The 14,553-nt window shown below is 53.1% G+C and overlaps 1 protein-coding gene across 12 annotated transcripts in view; it reads left to right on the top strand.

The window, feature by feature from the left end:
• DGKZ (diacylglycerol kinase zeta) overlaps positions 1 to 11,556 on the top strand; it is a 54,160-nt gene extending 42,604 nt beyond the window's left edge. For all 12 annotated transcript variants that reach the window (XM_071558466.1, XM_071558461.1, XM_071558463.1 and 9 more), the window contains 8 exons: positions 3,306 to 3,346; positions 3,886 to 4,076; positions 4,621 to 4,652; positions 5,407 to 5,450; positions 5,824 to 5,944; positions 6,451 to 6,487; positions 6,777 to 6,876; positions 9,256 to 11,556. In XM_071558466.1, coding sequence (XP_071414567.1) covers positions 3,306 to 3,346; positions 3,886 to 4,076; positions 4,621 to 4,652; positions 5,407 to 5,450; positions 5,824 to 5,944; positions 6,451 to 6,487; positions 6,777 to 6,876; positions 9,256 to 9,372 — 683 coding nt within the window. In that variant the 3' untranslated portion in view covers positions 9,373 to 11,556. The remainder of the gene's footprint in view (positions 1 to 3,305; positions 3,347 to 3,885; positions 4,077 to 4,620; positions 4,653 to 5,406; positions 5,451 to 5,823; positions 5,945 to 6,450; positions 6,488 to 6,776; positions 6,877 to 9,255) is intronic.
• Positions 11,557 to 14,553: the final 2,997 nt, after the last annotated feature.

Consider the following 14,553-nt stretch of genomic DNA (forward strand, 5'->3'; position numbering starts at 1 on the left):
ACAGAGACAGGGACCAGAATGAATACAGAATAATCCAGAGGGAAATGGTTAGTGACCTGCTTACACCACTTAGACACACATGTCTGTGGGACTGGATGGAATCCACCCAGGGGTACTGAGGGAGCTGGTAGAAGTGCTCACTGAGTCACTTTCAATCTATTACTAGCAGTTCTGGCTAATGAGGAGGTCCCAGTTGATTGACTGAAAGTTAGAAAATAAGACCCCCATCTATAGGAAGGGCCAGAAGGAGGATCTGGGGAGCTACAGGCCTGTCAGCCTGACCTTGGTGCCACAAAAAGTCATGGAGCAGATCAACCTGAGTGTCATCACATGGCATAGGCAGAACAACGAGGCAATTAGGCCCAACAAACATGGATTTGTGACAGACCCTGCTTGACCAACCTGATCTCCTTCTATGACAAGGCGACCTGCTTAGTGAATGAACGAAAGAAAGGCTGTGGATGTTGTCTGCCTAGACTTCAGTAAAGCCTTTGACACCATTTCCCACAGCATTCTCCTGGGCAAACTGGCTGCTCCTGGCTTGGACAGCTGCACTGTTCACTGAGTAGGAAACCAGCTGGATGGCCAGGACCAGAGAGTGATGGTGAACAGAGTTAAATCCATCCAGTCCTGTTTATTACCTTTATCAGTGATCTGAACAAGGGGATCAAGTACCCCCTTAGTCAGTTTGCAGGCAACACCAAGTTGGACAGCAATGTTGATCTTCTGGAGGGTAGGAAGGTTCTGTAGAACGATCTGGACAGGCTGGATTGATGGACCATGGCCAGCAGTAGGGGGTTCAGCAAGGCGAAGTGTCTGGTCCTGCACTTGGGTCAGAACCCCAGACAGAACTATAGGCAGAGTGCGGGAAGAGTGGCTGGACAAGTGCCCAGCCAAAAGGATCTGAGGGTGTTGTTCAACAGCTGGCTGAACACATGCCAGCAGTGTGCCCAGGTGGCCAGGAAGGCCAATGGCATCCCAGCATCAGCAACGGTGTGGCCAGCAGAATTAGGGAAGTGACTGTCCCCCTGTACTCAGCACTGGTGAGGCTGCACTGGGAATCCTGTGTTCAGTTTTGGGCCCTTCACTACAAGAAGAACATGGAGGTGCAGGAGCATGTCCTGAGAAGGGCAATGGAGCTGGTGAAGGGTCTGGAGCACAAGTCATAGAAGGAATGACTGAGGGAGCTGAGGGTGTTTAGCCTGGAGAAAAGGAAGCTGAGGCTTATCTATCTCTTCTGTTACCTAAAAGGAGGTTGTAGTCAGCTAGGGTTCAGCCTCTTCTCCCAAGCAACAAGTGACAGGGTGAAAGGAAATGGCCTTAAGTTGTGTCACAGGAGGTTTAGATTGGATATTAGGAAGAATTTTTTCACTGAAAGAGTGGTCAAGCTGCCCAGGGAAGTAGATGAGTCACTATCCCTAAAGGTATTTTAAAAATGTGTAGAGGTATTTTCAAAATGTGTAGAAGTATTTAAAAAGTGTGTAGAGGTAGCACATAAGGGATGTGGTTTAGTGGTGGACTTGGCAGTGTTCGTGTAATGGTGGGACTCAGATTATCTTAAGGGCCTTTTCCAACTTAAATGGTTTGATGATTCTGTGATTCTATCAGTTTGGGGGGGGGAGAAGACAGACACTCAGTGACAAGCCATGAGGAGCCACGTGACGTGACACTTGGGACTTACGGATTTCGGGGTCTTTGCAGCCAAGCACAGTAATGCTTTGCCCCAGGCTGTGTCTCTGGCTGCTGACCAGGAGTGAAGCAAGGGATGTCCAGGGGTCTCCTGTCCTTGGAGCTGCAGTGTCTTATCAAATGGGACTGCTGAGGCTGCTCTCCTGTGTCATGCAGGCAGGGGGCCCCCCTGCTCCAGCATGCTGGGAGCCAGGCTCACCGCGGGCAATCTCAGTGCTGTGGGGGAGCAGGCTCCCTGCTGAGCTCTGGCTGCCTCTTCTCCCCTGCCTTCACTGACCAAGAGGCTTCCTCTCTACATGGAAGCTGTCTGAGAGAAACGCCCTTTGGCGGCACTTCATCTCCCTAACTTCCCAGCAGCAGGGTATAGAGCACAGCACAGCAGAGCCATGGGTTGTAAAGTGGGCCTGAGGAGCCTTGTACTAGGCAGAGAGGGTGCAACTTCTCCCTTTGAGGTTCCAGTCCTGCTGTATCAGGGCCCTTTCTCTCCTCCTGCCAGTCTCCCAGCAGCAGGTTCTGAGCTTGGGAAAATGTGTCAGAGGCCAGAGCCTCATTCAGCACAGCTCAGGCTCATTCAAGTGGCTGAATTATAGGCCTTGAACAATAGCTGCCTGATGGTAAATCTCCAGCCAGGACAGGATTCACTTTTCTCGTCTACTCTGGCACATCCCCACTGTTTGCAGGGAGACTTCCTGGAGTCCCCATGGGTCCCAGGGCAGCAACCTCTCCTAGACTGGCACCAGTAACGGGACATAGGGGAAATGCCACCCTGTATGGGAACCCAACTGTCTTGACACTGTGCTCTTACCTTTCCTACTCTCACTTGATGATGCCCTAAGTCCTTAACCCCTCCTTGTTCCCCTGATGGTGGTGGCTGCATGTATTTGGCTCCAGCATATCCACTTCCTCTGTAGGACCTCCCCTTCCCCTATGGTGATCTGTAAGGAAGAGGGCTGCACTCAGACAGGCTGGAGGCTGGTTTGAATCTCCATCCTAGGAGACAGGATCTTGAACCTGCAGCTGGTGATGGCATGCTCTGTTGTGCCAGCAGTCACATGCTCTGACAGCATGCTCTGACAGTGTGGGTCTGTGGGACCTTAAGTCAGCAGGAGGCTGAGCTCTCCCTTCTCCCTTCCCCATATAGTGCCCCTATTTCTGAGCAGTGTGTGACAAGGTGCACCATGTTAATCAGAGCAGTTCCTCATCTGGTATAAGTGAATATTGAGATGTGCACTGCACAGTCCTGAGCTTCATCTGCATAGGATAATGCTGGAGCACCCAAAAGCCACCAGAAAGGCCATGGCATGAGCTGGATGTGTTCTTGCCTTCCCTGTGGCTCCCTGCCAGGAGTCATTGAGGGGGAGATAGCAAGCAAAGGCATATTTCACAGGGACATGATGGTCTGTAGGCCCAAGGAGCTGCCTCTTGGGTGAAGAAAGCAGCAGAGTCACAAAGGGAAATTGTTTGCTCCTGGTTTCAGGGTGCTGTTTGCTTTACTGTGTCCTCTGTGCCAGCCATGAAGTGGCTGGATAGTTCACTGTCACTCAGTGGTATAAGATGGCTGTCTCCTTTGTCTCATACCAAGAATCACCCTGTTTCATTCTGTCCCTGTCTTACAGCAACCACAGCCGATCGGTTCTACAGGATAGACCGTGCACAGGTGAGTGCAGCCTCATCTTCCACCATCATCCCTCTGGCATCTGCTAGAAAGGTGTCGCACCTTCATGCAGACCAACAGGAAGGCATAGCCTTGTGATCACACAGGTCTCACACTGCTGCCCTGCCCTGTGGCATCACCCAAGGAATGTCCTGACAACCCTGGCTGAGGACCAGCCCCAGCACCTCCAGGTTTCTGGAGAAAATGGAGAAAGTGTGGGTGGTAGCACAGAACCTTGGGTTGGAAGCTACCTGCAGGCCCAACAGTGGAATGGGTTAAGGAATAGCAAACATAGCAAGACTGGCCAGGGGATCCACCAGCTAGGGTCATCTTCACCAACATTAGATACTTTCCCCAGTGATCTGGAGAAGGGGACATGGAGATGAGGTTTACAAAGTTAATACGTTGGCAGGAGATAGGAAGCCTAAAAAGGACAAGGTGATGCTGAGCAAGTGGGTGGGCTATAAGACATGGGATGTGAGGGAATGGAGCTGTGCAGAAGAAGGTCTTGCTTCTGAGGAGGTCTGACTTGTGTCTTTCAGGAGCACCTCAACTATGTGACAGAGATCTCTCAGGATGAGCTCTATGTGCTAGATCCAGAGCTAGTGATCACCCAGACTGTGAGCACCTCTCCTGCCATGCCTGACCTCGTTGACTCATCTGCCACACCCCCTGGGCACCACTTTGCGTTCCCCTCCTCTTCCTCCTCTCCACCCTCTTCTCCTGCCCCCAGGTGAGTCTGGAATGGGGTACCTTAGGAAGGATGGGCAGTGATGAGAGCATCAGAGTTGACTTCACAGTGTTGATTCCTGGGCCAGATCACAGGGGGCTGCGTCTTGGAAGTGGGCAGGAATTCAGTGCTGAGTTAGACCAAGGTGTGAAATGCCGTCCTGTCTCCCTTATTCCTCTGCCAGTGCTGCCATAAGCAGTGGAGCATCACCATGTGGCTCAGATATGGAGTCAAGCTCCAGCACCTAGCCCATGGGTCGAAAGACATGGATGTCTTGCAGCCCAACTAAGGCCAGTCTCGGGTATGGAAGAGCAGTGGAGCTAGGAGCAGCAGTAGAAACAGAAGTGTGGATGGGGAAGAACCCAGATCAGGGAAGAAGTAGGTGACGTGGCCAAAGAGCTCTTCCTTGGTTTGCTTATCCCACCTGCTGGAGTAGTGCCACAGTCAGGTTTTTCCACAGCCATCCCTCTACCCATATGGTGTACTTTTGGGTCATCTACTGCCAGGAGTGGTAGGGGTAGTTACACCATTTCATCTTTCCTTCCAGTGCTGAGCCTGAGCGCTGCCTCCCACACAAAGGTGAGTTGTGTCCCAGTCTCTGTCACACCACCTCTCAGGTCGTGCCATTTTGTTTTCTTGCCATGTTTTTTTTGGTGTGTTCTTTCCTTGGTGAGCAGGCAGGAGCCCTGCTGCCCATGTGCTTGATGGGAGCACGGAGCTCTGAGGTGAGCAGGAGAGACTTGACAGTGATTTGTAGAGCAGCCCAGCCAGGTGCCTTCCCAGCTCCACTGTGTTTGGAAATGGTGTGGCAAGGGGTTAATTCCCTACCTGCAGAGCTGAGTGCTCTAGTCTAAGCTGGAAGGCTGTCTCTGCCAGGTGGGAACCTTAGGTCAGGGACTTCACCATGCTGAGAAAATGGAAGGAGTTTTCTGAAGCTTGATTGGAGCCTAGAAGTGTGAGTGATTCATTGGTGAAAGGCATCTTGGCCACTGGCTGGTGCCTAGTAAATCTGCTCCCCAATTCCATCACAAGTTATCCTGCCCATGGGCAGAGACTACTCCCCCTGCACATGCATCTCCCTGGGGCTGAGGTCTGTCTGCGCCCCCAGCTATGTGGTGTCTCTTTCCTTCCCCTGACTTGTGTCTGTATATTCCTGAAAGTGGAGGAGCCATGTAAATCCAGTCTGACCAAGGCATTAGCACCTGGAGGAGCTTGTGCTGTACCCTCAGCAGAGTACTCCACAACGCCAATGCCCAGCCCTTCTCTCTAGGATTAGATAAATGGTGTTACAGCCTGAATTTTTCCGACCCTGACACATCTCCCTTCTTTGCAGATGATCTTCTGATAGAAGCTGCCAAGGGTGGCAACTTCAGCAAGGTAGGTGCTCCCACAGCCTGCTGTGATGAGCAGCCAAGGTTGGGTCTGGGCAGTCTCCTTCCTCAGCTGGTGTGCCCTTTAGGCTAAGGGAAGCCCTGCCAGCCACGCTCCCCCATTGCTCTGGAGCAGCTCTTGTCAAGGGCCTTCCTTCAGGAGTGGTGGGTGGGAAACCGACAGGCTACTGGCAAGAAGCTGTGTTCCTTTCCTCGGGGACATAGAGGGAAGGGACTTGGCAGCATGGCTGAGTGGGGCAAAGCCACTCACCAGCCCCAAATCCACACAACCTGTCAGGCACTGCAGGGGCACAGTGCCAGGGCTTGGGGCTTGGAGCTGGGAAAGGCAACTCATCCTGAGCAATCTGGCAATCCTGTAGTTCCAAGAGCTGCACCGAGCTGGAAGAGACCTGATGGTGCGAGACTCCTCAGGGCAGACTGTCCTCCACCATGCTGTCAAATCAGGGAGCAAGGACATCGTCAGATACATCATCGAGAATGGTGAGCTGGGGCCAGAGTGCCACCCTTAGCAAAGGAGCATGGCAGTCAAAAAAGCCCAACCCTCATGGGGAGTGCTTCTGGGCTTAGATCCCCTCCCTCTGGCTTTGATACATCATCCTTCTGGCATCTGTTTGCCAGTTCTGGGGTGTCCCCGTGGCATTTGCTTGATCCTGGCAGGGACCAGCATGTCTGAGAAACATTTCTGTGTCCTGCTTCTGCCTTCAGGGCAGCTGACCTGCTGTTTTTGGCAACTCCCAATTTTTTCACCTCCCACTGAAATACAGGCTGCTTTATTGAGACATTTCTCTGTAATGAGTCCACAACCAACACTTCTTCCCTGGGCTCAGATACTGTTGCTGACTCGAGTGCTTTGGAGCCAGGACTTTGTCAGGCACCATGAAAATAGCAGCCCCTATGGAACAATGCAGAGTGTGACTACAGAGTAGGTAGGTCTGTCTCTGCTCTGATCTGGGTCTCACTTGCCCTTGCACTCTTTCTTTCCACAGCCCCTTCAGAAATCCTTGATGCCACAGAGGAGGAAAAGTAAGTTGCTGACTGACTTGCATTACCTGTTGGCCTGACCCCCTGCAAAGTGACCGGTCATCTGGGCGCTTCAGCTGCCTTTGCTCTAATTACTAGCCATGATTCACAGTTCATTTTGGGCTGACTGCCCATGAATAGTACCTCCTCTTCTGCCAGGGCTGCCTGGACAAGCACACAACCCATCATTAGCTCCTGCTGCTGCTGAGTTGCTGTCCCTCACTGCCACCCACATGTGCTGCTTGTCCCCATTCAGGGGGACATCTCACATCTCCCGCTTTCTCCTCCCCAGCGGTGAAACCAGCTTGCACCAGGCTGCAGCCTTACGCCAGCGCACTATCTGCCACTACATCGTGGAGGCCGGGGCTTCACTCATGAAGACAGACCTGCAGGTGACAGCGGGAATGGTGGCAGTGGGGTTTGCGGGGGTGACCAGAGGGCTGGCAGAAGCAGGGCCAGCAGGAGAGCAGAGCAAGGGTGCTTTAGGTGGGGTGTTTGTTGGCCAGAGGGGAGCTGTCATGGAGCACCCTTGTTTGCACAGGAGAGTCCAGCTGCAGAGGGGTTAAATCCCTCTCCCTGTGCTTCTCTCCCTGTTGTTTTATTAAATTAGATGGAGGGGCTGGAATGTCTCATCCCTGTCTCCCCCTTCCCACCCTCCGGGTTCAGAGTAAGGACATCCTCCCTGCAAGCTCCCTCCCAGCTGCAGGACTCCTCCCGCTCTCCCGCACAGGCAGTCACTACTGGGGGGCTGGGGGCTCCTCAACAGGAGGCCTGCAGGGAGCAGGAGCAGGCAGTGGCAGCACTCTCCCTCACATGCTGAGTTAATTGAGCTGTGCCTTGGCATCAGGGAATTGTGCCAGCCCTCGCAGAGGAGTTGCAGAAGGGAGGGCTTGAGGCCATATTTTGGTACAGGAGGTTTCTGGGGCTGGCATGTGGCAGAGAGAATGTGGTCAGATCTGTCTGGTGTAGGCTTGTAGTGATGGGCTGTAACAGAGGAGATGTAGAACAAGCCAAGGAGGTGCAATTTGAACAGGTCTGGGGCACAGAGCCTTTAGACAAGCCCGGTTTGCCAGCTGTCATGGAGATGCTGTACAATCAATCTCTGGCTCCCCATTTCTCCTCCTTGGTCCTTTAGACAAGTCCGGTTTGCCAGCTGTCATGGAGATGCTGTACAGACAATCTCTGGCTCCCCATTTCTCCTCCTTGGTCCTGTCTAGGGCTTAGGCCTTGCACAATTCCCGGAGAGGGGCTGGTCTGGATGGAGACTCAGCTAGCAGAGGCAGGAGGAGGGAGCAGCTCTGGGGGCATGGCCCCTCTCTGTCCCAAGCCTGCTCATTTTCCTGAAGGATGGAACAGCCCCCAGCCAGCCAAGTCAAAAGGGAGCCTTGCTCAGGCATGCTGCCTGCCCCAGGGTGTAGGCCTGCACGTGCCTGTGCGTATCAGTGTTGGTAGCTGACTGAGGACCCCTCTGTGCCGCTGCACTGACCTTGCAGGGGCTCTGGGTCACAGCCTGCCTGCACAAGCAAAACCCACCACCCACCTCCTTAGAAACCCCAGCATCAGACCTGTAGCACAGGTTCAGAGTGGGCTGATCCTACTCTCTGCAATGGGGAGGGAAACTGAGCCTTATCAGTTGGCGTGCCTGAGCCCAGCCGGGCAGAGGGGCCCTGGCAGCTCCGGTTTCAGGCTGCAGGCAGCATTGCAGAGGGGCTTCTGCAGGGGGACGGGAAAGAAGCTCAGTTGCTCCTCTGTTAAATGAGTGATTGCATTCAGGGGCTGTGGTGAGGAGGCCCCTGAGGAGAGCCAGCACTGAAGCACGGAGTGGTTTCCATCCTCTGACGGTGTGGCTGCTGGGGAATGTATGCAGGACCATGGGGTGTGCCCAGTCTTGGGGTGCACATGCAAAAAAGGGGCTTTCTTGGTGCATGACACCTCTCTGCAGCCACGGATGGGCTTTTGTGAACAGCTTCTTCCAGGCCCAGTGGATGCTCTACATCTCTGACCATTGTTCCTGATGGAGCAATGTGGCTGTGGGCTGCTTTGGAGGACCAGGCACCCCACTGCAGCCACCTGTGCCCTGATGTGCACCACAGGACAAGCCAGGCAGGCCCTGTGTCCCATCTAGGGCTGGTTTTCAATGGCAGAGGCAAAGTGCCAGGTTTCTGTGGCCTTTCTCAGTGGCATGGCAGAGCCTGGGCACTTGGTGAGGAGGAAAAAGGAGCAGGGGGAGGGAAGGGGGAGAGGAGATGGAGCTGGCAGCTGTTAACAGATTTGCTTTTTATGGAGTGCGGGAGTTCATTAGTGGACACAGTCCAGATGGCTGCAATAAGCTGGTGAAATGTGATCCTCCTTCGGGAGCAGGAGCGTAGCCAGACTGAGAGAGGGAAGAGGGGTTGGTATTCCCAGGCATTCCCCAGACATACCCCTCATTCCTCACCCTTTCTCTCCTGCCTCTCCAAGACATGGGGGGAAGAGCAGGTCAAGGAGACCAGCCTTTGTCTCCTCTTGGGTGGCTGGTGATGGCCAGGGTCAGTCTCAGTCCTAGCCATGCCTGGAGTTGATGGGGACAGTTTCTAGGCCTGCAGCAGTCAGGCTCCTTGGGACCACACTTTGATCCCATGGTGAGTACATGGGCATGTGGCTACCACCTGCCTCAGGGCTTGGCTGCAGGCTCTGCTGTATCCAGCTGCCTGGGGGAATGGGGGCACCTTTGGATGCCAAGGCAGTGTTTAGGCAGTGTTTGGCACTGACTTCTTGCCTCTCCTATGCAGGGAGATACCCCAAAGCACCGTGCTGAGAAAGCCAATGACCCTGACTTAGCTGCCTACCTCGAGAACCGACAGCACTACCAGATGATCCAGCGGGAGGACCAGGAGACAGCTGTATAGTGCTTGGTGTGCCTTAGCCCAAGCCAGCTCGGGCAGGACATGAGGACAATGCCAGTTGGCAGAGCTGTGAGTCTGGCCCAACTCTCCCTAGATGTCAGCCTGGGCCTTGGAGATGGATACAACAGAGTTCTGCCCCAGGCTGGGCTGGGATTCTGTTTATAAGGACAGTGGGTTATTTCGGACTTGAAGCCTGATTCTTTGTGTGTTGACTCTTTCACCTCTCATTCACCACATTCCCTGCCCTAGATGGGCTCTGTCCCCCAGCTGTGTTGGGGCAGGCCAGGCTGAAGACCCAGTCACTCTGCGCATGGGAGTAATGCCAGTGACCTTCTTTTAGACACTGGGCTAGATTTGTGTCCTGTTCCTCCTGTCCTGTCTGGCACAGCTGCAGGAGGCACAGGTTCTATGGGCAGACAGAAGAGGCCATGAGCCTCAGACTTTACCCCAAGGGAGGCAGCACAACTTCCTGCCCCTGCCTTCTCCTCGTTCCTGGGTCTGCCCCAGGTATCTGTGTTGCCCTACCCAGAGCCACCTTCAGCAGGGGGGAAGTCACTTGTGCACCCAGCCATTCCTTAGAGGATTTGGGATTGGTGCAGCTGGAAACAGGGCAGCTGGTGCCCTCCCGATTGCCTTTAGTGCTCAGTCAGTCAGCACTCTGCACAGAGAAAGGCTACCAAGCCCTCCCACCATCCTTCCCTCCATGGGCCTGGGTGGGACAGCTTGCACACACCCAGGTTCAGCAGGGCATCTCTTCGTGAGCCTACTGCAGCACATAGCCATGGTGGAGAGCTGTGCTTGACTGGGTGGTGCTTGTGGTGAAGCCCATTATATTACCCAAATTCAGACTTGGATTGGCTGCCCTCCCTGGCTCAGTTTCCCCCTCAAGACTAGACATTGCATGAGGCTGGAGGGGCAGTGCTGGGGTCAGTGCTGCTCTCGGGGATCCTACCCATGCCCCCCAACCTGGCAACATGTATCTTCTGAGTTCAACTCCTGCCATTCCCCAAACTGGGCATAGGACTTTGCAGGGGACACTTGGCAGAAAGTCCCTGGGCAAGCCACCAGCTCACCCTCTCCAGTTTTAGCAGAAAGAGAGATCTGGATGCACAGGAAGCATCAGGGCTCTCAGTGCTGAGTCATGCCTGCAGGTGGGCCCACTTTATGGCACATGAGGCACCACAACCCATCTTCCCTGCAGATGCTGTGGTCGCTTGATGCAGAGGCATCAAGCCAGCTTTTTAGGAAAGCTTTTGCAGAACTAACATTCTCTGAGACCAGGAGGTGACAGAAGAGGAGAAGAATGGATAGCTCTGTGTCTGGCAGACCTGCTTGGCACTTTCAGGTGGGCAGCAGTTGTGAAGCACATTGCTATTCACAGCTTGGGCTCCAGGAGAGGATACTGCTGCTGCCACATGCAATCTGTACAGTCCCTCTGCACTCACACCCAGCTGCACCCACTGAGTAATGCTGGATGGCTCTTAATACCAGTACCAAAAAAAAGGTGATGATTCCACAGAGAATGAGAATACTCATCAGGCTTTTTGGCCAGGGGCAGAGTTCCCTTTGAGGAATGGGGGGATACTGTTGGGGGGAACAGAGGTGGAGGGCAGTGCAGAGTGGCAGGGGCCAGTGGCAGTGCTGGCAGCTAATAATGTTAGCATTTTAATGTGTTCAGAGCTGGGATGCTGCAGCAATGCCCAGAGTTCCCATCAGCACTGCTGGCAGGCCACTGACAGACAAGGCACTGTCATTTTATCAGAGGTCCACACTACTGCTACCCCAGATGGAATGTCCATCTTGTCCCAGAGACATCTACAGCCCCACCTTCTCCCATTTTCCCTTACAGTTTTTGTACAGGTAGTTGAGAGACACACTGTCCCCCTCCCGCCTGGCCCCTCCATGCACATGTGAGCTGAGTTGCTGTGCAATTCCAAGCCTGCTTGTATTTTGGCAAAGACAAAGGGGGTGTTGGTCGCCCTGCCCACTGAGGGCAGGGGTTCTGTGCAATACCTGGGTCTGTGTTTCCTAGATGCTCTTGTAGGACTGTATTTTTGTAACTCTGTGAGGTTGCTGGCTCCAACAGGCCCAGAGCCTGGCACGAGCCTGTGTTCCCATAGCTTTTCAACTTGGACTTGTTTGGATGTTGTTGTTTCTTGCCATTGAAATAAAGAGATTGATGTTTTAGTTCCTGTCTGCTACTACATCCACAAGAATGCAGCAGGTGCTACACCAGTGATGCCTTGCACAGTGCAAACAAGGTCGTACCCCAAGGCCTCTGCCCTTGTCCTAACTTGGGGATACTTTTGGGAGTTCCATGCTGGCCCAGGTCCTTGTTCTCTTCCCTGCACAACACCCCTCTGGGACTGTTGCTGGATATGGGGTCTTCGTCCTTGGGGACCTTTTCTCCCATTCTGTGTCACAGGTCAATACTCAGCGTAACATGGAAAAGGGAGATAGTACATTGCCATCCCAAGTGATCCAGAAGGGCTTGGAACTGTGAGTCAGGAGCTGGCAGCCTGCTATTCCTCCCTGGAGTGTAGGCAGCAGCCCTAATGGCTGGCATGCCCTGCTCTGTGCAGCCCTCAGCTATCGGTGGGTGGTGGGTCCTACAGCAGCATCCAGCCTCCAATTTCAGAACATTTGTTGGCCTTTTTTTGTGATGAGCTGTCCCTAGCCATGCTGCTCCGTGGGAGATGAGCCTGACAGGGGCTCTTCCTATTCATTCCCAACTCCAGCAGGGAGCCTTGAGGTCCTGGCTCTGGGGTTGAGCACTGGAGAGCAAGGCTCTGCCGCTCCAGTGGGAGGATTGCTCTCCAATTACAAAAGGGGAGGATTAGGGACACTTCTGCTTCCAGGCCCAGACTCATAAGGATGACTGTGGCTAACACCATCTCTCCTGCAGAGTTTCCTTTGAAAAAAGGGAGATAATGCCTTTGGCTGACAGCGTGCTGGTAATAGAGCCGGAGATGAACATGGTGGGTGATGAGGAGCTATACTCATACCTTGGTCTTGGATTCCCAAGGGCAGTTAGTCAGCCTGCCTGGAGCTTCTGCTGCCCATTCTCTCCTTGGACAAGCAGCCTTCATCCCCAGCTGCTTTGTTGCTTCCAGCTCCTGTGCCTCTCCTTAACCTTTCAGCTCCTCCCAGAGCTAACTGTGGGATCTGTAGCTGGTGTAAGGCACAACAAATTGTCCTGGCCTACTGAGGACAAGGCATACACGCAGCTGGGAGGAGGGGGCTGTTATCCAGTTATTAAAATAATTAGAAATGCCCCTGCCAAAATTAAGGTGCAAATGAGACCAGATGCCAAAGTGAATAGTATGGGTTTTATTTAATGGTAAATGTGAGGCAGAGAAAGAAAACAGGAAAAAGGGTGGGGGGGTGGGGAGGGGAAGAAAATTATAGAGATTAAAATAGAAAACGTATCACCACTGTGGAACCCAGCAGTATCCCATCGATTCAGTTCTTCTGGTCTTCTTGGTGGTGAGGGTCACACAAAACATAGAATCCAATGGATTAATATATGTTCAGGAAATGCCCAGGTACCTCCCCTTAGTGGAGGGGGGAAGCTTTGCAGTCTCTTGCAACAGGCTCTGGATTTGTTAACCTCACTTGGATCATGTACAGTCCTCTGGTGGTGGGAGGCCTCAGGAACGAGTCGAGAGGGGCACTCTGAGGGACTTTAATGGTTTAGGACCCTTCTCAGCTGCCTCTTGCATGAATATCTCATGTGTATGTGGTCTTCCCAGAGTGGGGTGGGGAAGGGGGCAGTTTACTCCTTCAGTTTGGTATGGAGAGATTTTGCCATCACATTCCCAAAACTCTTCTCCTCCACCACCCCCTGGGCCTTGTTTACTTCTCAGACCTGAGACGATTAGACAGTAGTCTTTATCTCAAGTTCCCAGTCACAATCCAGATTCCAGTCAGGAGGCATTGGGAGTGGGGGGGTTGTTTCAATGGTCATAGCAGTTTGACAAGAAGTATTTGTATGATTTTGACAATGTTTAAGACATCACTGACTTTTCAGTCCATCACAGAGGCCCGCTGTGCTTCAGTGCCCAGACCCCAGCATGTTGGCACTTGGTCCATGTCTCAGCAGCAAGGACTATCAGTAACCATGGCAATTAGAGTTTTCCAGCTGACCCAGTGACAGGTATATGGTGAAGAGAAGTAGTAATGTAAATGCTATGAGCGGGTCTTAGGAGAGTGCTAGTGTAGCTTTAGGGCAGAGTTCTTCCCTTCTCTCCAAAGGGCCTTTGCATCCCCCTTTTCTCCCTTTCAGTCAGGTATTGAACATTTGGAGGTCTGCCTGCCCTCCTGCGGGATGGAAACACAGCTGGGCTGTGTGCGCAGGGTGTCTGTGTGCAGACTGGAGAAGGCCATGCAAGTCCAGGCCCAGCTAAGCAGATGGCCCTGTTAACGATTACCTGCCACACACCTCAGCAAGGAAAACGTCTCCCTGCCATGTGCAGCTGTGTCCCTGCACTGGCACTGCTGCACCATGCACTACCAGTTTCCCAAGGAGCAGGCCTGCTTTGACCAAAGATGAAAAATGCAGAGCTGACGTGCCATATGACATTTTTAGATGTAAAGAGCTCAAGTTAAGCCATTGCAGGGAAAGGCACCTGGTTTGGTTACACTCCCTCGTTTTCCTCCTTCCCTTGGCATGAGACCCTCTTCTGCAAACGCAGCCTTCTGCTGCTTGTTTGAGCTGGAGAAGGAGCCATTTCCCCTACATCCCTCAGAAAGTGCCCAAAGGGACCAAGCACAGCCACTGGTGAGACTGATGTGCACCAATGCATCTGTGCTCTTCTGCATGGCCAGCACTTATCTCCTGGTCCCCAGCCCAAGAAGCCAAAAGGAGGGGATTGGGAACAGATGGAAATGGAGGAAGAGGAATAAAAGTGCACAGGGTTTCACTGTACCTTATGCTGCTCTACCCTGGGGACCCGAGTGAGATCTCCAGCTCCTGATCAGAGATAGATGAAGAAAAGCAGCATTGCTCACTCCATACCTAGGTCTTTAACAGTTCTACCAGGCCATGGTTTGCTCATGACAATCCCATAACTCAGACTTGCAAACCTAATGCACACCTAAGTCCTTCCCCATCTTTTTTATGGTGAAGTTTGTCTCGGCAGCTTTCTCCAGCTTTAGTTAAAGGCCTGGCAGTGAGGGGAGGCT

This window comes from Pithys albifrons, chromosome 6 (genome assembly GCF_047495875.1).
Source record: "Pithys albifrons albifrons isolate INPA30051 chromosome 6, PitAlb_v1, whole genome shotgun sequence".
NCBI lineage: Eukaryota > Metazoa > Chordata > Aves > Passeriformes > Thamnophilidae > Pithys > Pithys albifrons.